General features: G+C 53.3%; 1 protein-coding gene across 2 annotated transcripts in view; it reads right to left on the bottom strand.

Moving 5' to 3' along the window:
* Positions 1 to 17: 17 nt before the first annotated feature.
* The window catches only part of DENND11 (DENN domain containing 11), a 31,679-nt gene continuing 26,071 nt past the window's right edge, over positions 18 to 5,625 (bottom strand). Inside the window, exons 7-9 of one of the 2 annotated variants that reach the window (XM_077781057.1) lie at positions 5,485 to 5,553; positions 3,637 to 3,851; positions 18 to 3,498 (exon numbers count right to left, since the gene is read on the bottom strand). In XM_077781057.1, coding sequence (XP_077637183.1) covers positions 3,656 to 3,851; positions 5,485 to 5,553 — 265 coding nt within the window. In that variant the 3' untranslated portion in view covers positions 18 to 3,498; positions 3,637 to 3,655. The remainder of the gene's footprint in view (positions 3,499 to 3,636; positions 3,852 to 5,484; positions 5,554 to 5,625) is intronic. The other variant, XM_077781058.1, reaches the window with a different exon arrangement.

Raw genomic sequence — 5,625 nt, 5'->3', positions numbered from 1 at the left:
GGGGGGGGGGGAATCCCAAGGGTCCCTGAGGTCCCTGCCTCTTCCCAGAGGGTTGCGTCCTACCATTAAAAAGTTAATTCGTGACTGCCCTTTACAGAAGCTTCCCTAAAAGGCCTCGGTTAAAAGGTGAATAATCTCACCTTTTACTGTGTTGGAAGGGCTTTCAGTGTATCAAGACAAATAGCAAGCTCGTTCTCGTAGCCACCGGAATGAAAAACAGCGATTCAGCTCTGATTTACCTTTGCCTTTATCTTCCAGCTAAAATATCAGGGAGTTACACTGATAAATGAGTCTTCTCAGGTGGTATTTAGAATGATCTGTGCCCTGTGCTACACTTCAGTTTCCCATCTTGATTTTCACGGGGAGCAAAACAAGGTAAGTTATAGATGCAAGGTCTGGGCCAGATTACTTCTGTCGTTACCAGTGACCTCAGCCCCCCTCCCCCGGTCAAATGGAAGAAGAGCCGGATGGCAGCTGTGGGAGGCGAGTGCCCTCTGACTCATGGCCGTCCTGCTGCCCGAGGACTGTGCAAAGCCCCAGGTGGCACAACCATACAGGAACAGATCGACACTGAGCCTCAGGAGTGCTTCGTGCTTGATTAAAGCATAGTTAATTCTAAACAAATTGTTTAGCTCACACTTTTTGGTCTCGTAGATCAATCCCACCGTTTCTGACTCCTGAAGAAGAATCCTAAGTCAGCACGCCACTGGACATCTTCTCCAAGGCTGACTATTACCATCTGCCGACGCTGCAGAATCGGAAAAACCCACCTTAATGGGACTTTGTCACATTTGGCGGGACATCAGTAAACCTCGGGCCTGGATCTGGTCCCACAACAGCAGCAGCCCGGGTGTCTCAGGTGAGCACATGGCTCACAGCATGGCATTAGCAGCTCGAACTGAAAGTTCGCAGAGGACCAAGCCAGCTGAGATGAAGCAGGGGAGGGGTGAGGTTCCACAGCTGAGAAGGGCAGAAGGCTCTCACGGGTCCAGCCACCCCACCCCCGGCTTCCAACTCTGCCCAAGGAGTCAGTGGTTAACGATCCTGCACCTCCAGAGCTTATTGATCTATGAAGTGGTGAAGAAGCATGTGGACCCACGTCCTCTGACCAAAAGCAGGAGGGTTGGACGGGGCAGCGAACGACGCTGGGTGGTGCCGCTATCTGGAGACACTGGGGAGAGGGCGAGGGGCTGGGAGCAGAGGCGGGTACAAAGAGAGCCTTCCAAAGGTGACCTCAAGAACAAGTGGCTCTGTGTTACAGTGACTAGAGCGCCACGTGGCCTGTTGCCCAGCCCGCCAGAGGCGGCGCTGTGCTGGGTTCTGGCCGAGGAGGAGGCTGCCAAGGGAAGGGCGGCTGGGTTCCCTCATAAACGGAATACGGGATGGGAGGGGGGCAAGTTCTGTTTTGGGGTCAGCCGCGCCGAGGCTCACTCGTGTATGCCCCTCCGCACCCAGGCCCCGGCGCCCTGCACGAGCGCGAGGGGACCGCACGCAGCCGCCTGGAAGAGTTTACCCAACCCACCATTCAAAGGGAAGTACAGGAAACTTATTTCACCTTACGACCTTTACGTGAGCACTTAGGAGCCTGGAGTTCCATAGAATTCCACAGAAACACAAGGGTTTGCATGCAGAAGGGTGCGGGGACGGACGTGCTTAAAGATAGTCCTCTTCCAACAAACCCCTCAATCCCAGAGGAAGGGGGCCTATGTCCACTAAGAGAATCCGACCCTTCCCGCTTCGGTTGGACCACCCCTTAACTTACAAAACCTTGAGCCTTCAGACACCGCTAAAAGTCACCATTCTTTGACCCAAGTCAGAAAGGCCGCTCCTTCCCCAGAGACAAGAGAGGGTTGCTCCTCAAGGAAAGAGGCGGCGAAGCTTTTTTGTAAACATCTATATCACTGAAATGGCTAAATCCACACTGCAGAGGAGAAAAGTGTATTCGTTGTACAGTTTACATTTCAATGCCCAAACTTATTTATATATTTACATAAAAGACGCTACTTTGATTAATCAATATGTATTTGCATTTTTACACGTGAGTTTCTTTAGTCTTGAATCCCCTGTCGCGGAACTATAGTGAAAATATTTTTGAATAAAGCAGTGAGCCCTAAAAAGCTCTAAGACCTGCGTTCCATCCACTTGAGAGTTATTTCTCTGCTGTGTGTTGTAGCCTGGCTGGACCCTGGTCACAGACATTGATACCTGGATGGCCATTCCAATAACGGAGCCGGGCAAGAAGATCGAAAAGGAAGAAGCTGTCACCAAAACCCAGGAGCCTAAGACAAAATCCTCAAGGATGGTCAAAAAAGCCCTCAACTCTTCTCATAGGAGCTGGCTTCAAACACCTACGGTCTCACCTAAGTTGGCATCCCTGGAAGGCAGAGCCGAAGAGGACAGCCAGGGACCCACAGGCGCCGTCCCAGACCGAAACATGTCAGGGGGGCGCAGGTGAACTCCTCACTGACGCTCGGGGGTTCCAAGCCCTTCCCTGGGCTGTCAAATTCCAACCAATCCAGCCATCTCTGGCCCAACTACTTAGCTCAAGGAATGTCAACTCTGCTGACAAGAACTTGGTTTGTGAGGGCTCCAAACTCGTACCCGGTCATGTTCCCATGCTCCAAACTCTGAGTGACCAGCCCAGATCCCTGCTGGATTACGGACTCCAGCGAATCTCCGTTTTGATGCCGAGGTTCTGCCGGTGACATGTCCAGAGAACTCTCAGATGGAGAAACATCTTCTTCTCCATCCTGTTTGAACCCCAACTGCTCTACCTTTGGTGGGAACAAATATTACTCTTTAAAAATACCTAAATCACTCTAAGAGCAAAGTTAGCCCTTAAAGGAAACGAAATTGTGAAATGAATTTGCTTGCCAGCTCCAGGGCCACCCTGGTGGGGGCGGGGGGGGTGGGTAGGGCAGAGAAAGGAGTTTTACACTGAGTGGCCACCGTTCATTACTTTGAGGAAAGTTTCAATGCCTCATTCTACAATTTTAGTTTTCAGCTGGCTGGTAAGAAACCTCTTCCTGTCATTCTGTGCCCAGAGAAGCTCAAGCTTAGTGACGGAAACAGTGTCTTGCTCCTTTTTGAGGGCTCGACTCACATGGACAGAAAAGACACAGATTTGCCCCAGGGAACAGGAAAAGGGATCTGACCCCAACACTGGACTCCCAGAACTGATCAAACACCTTGGAAGATCATGAGGTCTAGCTTCCACCTTCAAGAGATGCACGTCCACAGGCCACACTGGACAGAGAACCGCAAGGGATGAAACTCGTGGAGACTTTCTAACAGTCCACCCCGGTGTTTCCGAAGCTCAGCCCGCTCCCAGTGACAGACGGCCTTCACCACGTTCCCTCAAGTCACTCAGCCGGGACACAAGAGAAGCTATGCAGAAAACGCCTCTGACCAAACCCAGGCAGCAGCTCTGGGAGAAAGTGGTCGGTTCCAACATGGTACCAGGGCAGGGCACAAAACCAAGGTGGTCTCATCTTACCACTAGGAAGGAAAGGAGAAAGGAGATTGCAAAAAATCACGCTTGTTGGAAAGTATAAACCATATTCCTCTGTGTCAACTTAATAAAAACTGAGGTCCTCCAGGGCCCTGCGTGAACTCCCCACGTGAGTAGCAGCTCACCGGTCTGGGCGCGCTCTTCCTATGGGCAACAGGGGTTGTCAATGACCAACATGACGTCGATGCCATAGGCCTCCAGCAGGTCCATTAAGAAGCTCCGGTCACCTTGGGGGTCTAGACCCATGCCCCGGGCGTGCTCAGCGGTCAGAGTTTTGTCTTGACTGGCGGACACCTCCAACAGAGTCTGAAATATCCGGTTGTTCTGCTCTAGGAAAAACCTGCATTCACAAGATAAGACACAAGGAAGGGAGGACAGGGAAAAAAAAAAGGGGGGGGGTGTCACCAAATAATCCACACGTGAAGAACCAAAACTACATTGCTTTCTTCCATATGCTTTTAAATGGTTTCAAAAATCAGAAAGATCTCTGAAAAATAAGAACATTAGGACCAAAGTTCAAGGGTTATTAAAGTGACACCAAGTTTAGCAAAGAAACCACTGGCATTAGTCATGGCAGGACCTGCCAAGTCCCCGCACAAGTGATGGTCTGCCTCCCAAAAGCCACCTTTCCTGTGGAAGGTTATGGCGTTCCTCGTTCTGCTTAGTCGGGGGTGGGGTGGGGAGAGAAAGACAAACTGAAACCCCAGAAAACCCCGGATGATGCAGCTCTGAGGTCAAGACTTAATGTGAGAAAGTAAAATTCACTTTCAAAGCCCCGGACAGGGCACTGGGGCCAGCATCATAGATGAGACTTAGCGGGGACAGAGCAGGGCCCTGAGAGCCACCGCAGAGCATGCCAGGCTGCCGCTGGCCGTCCACACCCGAGAGGTGGGGCTCAGGCTAGGTGGCCACGGGGCTGGCTGATGGCCACCGTGGCTGGGAGTGAAAGGCAGAGGGGACAGGGAGCCTGCTGTCACCAATACTGCCCTAGCTCCCTATCACCCTCGGGTATGTTTTCCTTTGGTTACTTTCTGTGTGTGTGTGTGTTGGGGGGGGGGGGGGGNNGAGGATTATACACAGAGCATGATTTACGGGTCACTGATTTATAGCACGACATAAATTTAGGAGCCACGTTCAGAAAAGGCATGAACTATCTAGACCTTTCGGCGCTATTCCACAGGGCTCTCTGGTTCTGCCAAGACACCTAGTGCCCAAAGAAGCTCTAAAGGCTCAGGAATTTCAGGTTCAGTGGACCGGGTCAGACCCTGACGACACTCCTGGCTCGCTGCTCAATGCCGAATACTTGTAGCCCTGCGCGTCGTGGTGGGTGGGGAGGTACGCTTTCAACATCCCAGCCAGAGAGGGTTCTAGCTGCAAGTGCCAGGCTCCTCACCCCCACCCCGGGACGGGGGCAAGAAGCCAAACAGGAAGCCAGGAGAACTGGTTTCCGTTCCCATTACAGATCTGTAGGCCTGCCGAGCGCCGTTGCACGCAGCCGCTCAGAAATCACACAAACGCTGTAAGGCATGGAGCCGAGGGCTCCTGCCCCGACCACCAACCAGCGCATCGGGGAAGGCGGCTTCACTAGGCTCAAAAGTTAACGTTTCTGACTGTCCCGTAATACCCAACGCAAGCAACTGCTTTATTCAAACGAAGCAAGAAGCCCCTGAACCCCGAAGGGCAGACGCCTCCGGGCAGTGGACCTCTGGAGCTGAATGTTCGATGGAAAGACAAAACGTCAGGACTCGCATCTTCCTCTTCCCTGCTTCGTCCCCTAACTCCGCCGGGGGTCCCCCAATGGCAGTTTAGGGCTCACGGTGGACGCCACACGGAGCCCAGCTCTCAGTGGACCCGGCAGCGATAAAGGACAGCCCTGGCCGGCCAAGAGTGACATGGGAGGGGTGGAGGCCCGAGGCGGCGAGTGCTCGGGGACCCTGGGGGGAGCCCCACCCCGCCGCCCCCGGCTGACTTACAGCACAAAGAGGTCCTCCTCACAGGGCGTATAGTCTTCTTCCAGTTCCTGGGAGTAGAGCAGCATCTGCCTGTGGTGACGGAGGCCCCCGTCACGCTCCGGGGCCGCCACAGGGCCCCCCACACCGGCTAGGTCGTGGGTC

Source organism: Crocuta crocuta, unplaced genomic scaffold, assembly GCF_008692635.1.
Source record: "Crocuta crocuta isolate KB4526 unplaced genomic scaffold, BGI_CrCroc_1.0 scaffold228, whole genome shotgun sequence".
NCBI lineage: Eukaryota > Metazoa > Chordata > Mammalia > Carnivora > Hyaenidae > Crocuta > Crocuta crocuta.
Note: the sequence above shows the minus strand (reverse complement) of the source record. Positions and strands in the feature narration are given on the sequence as shown.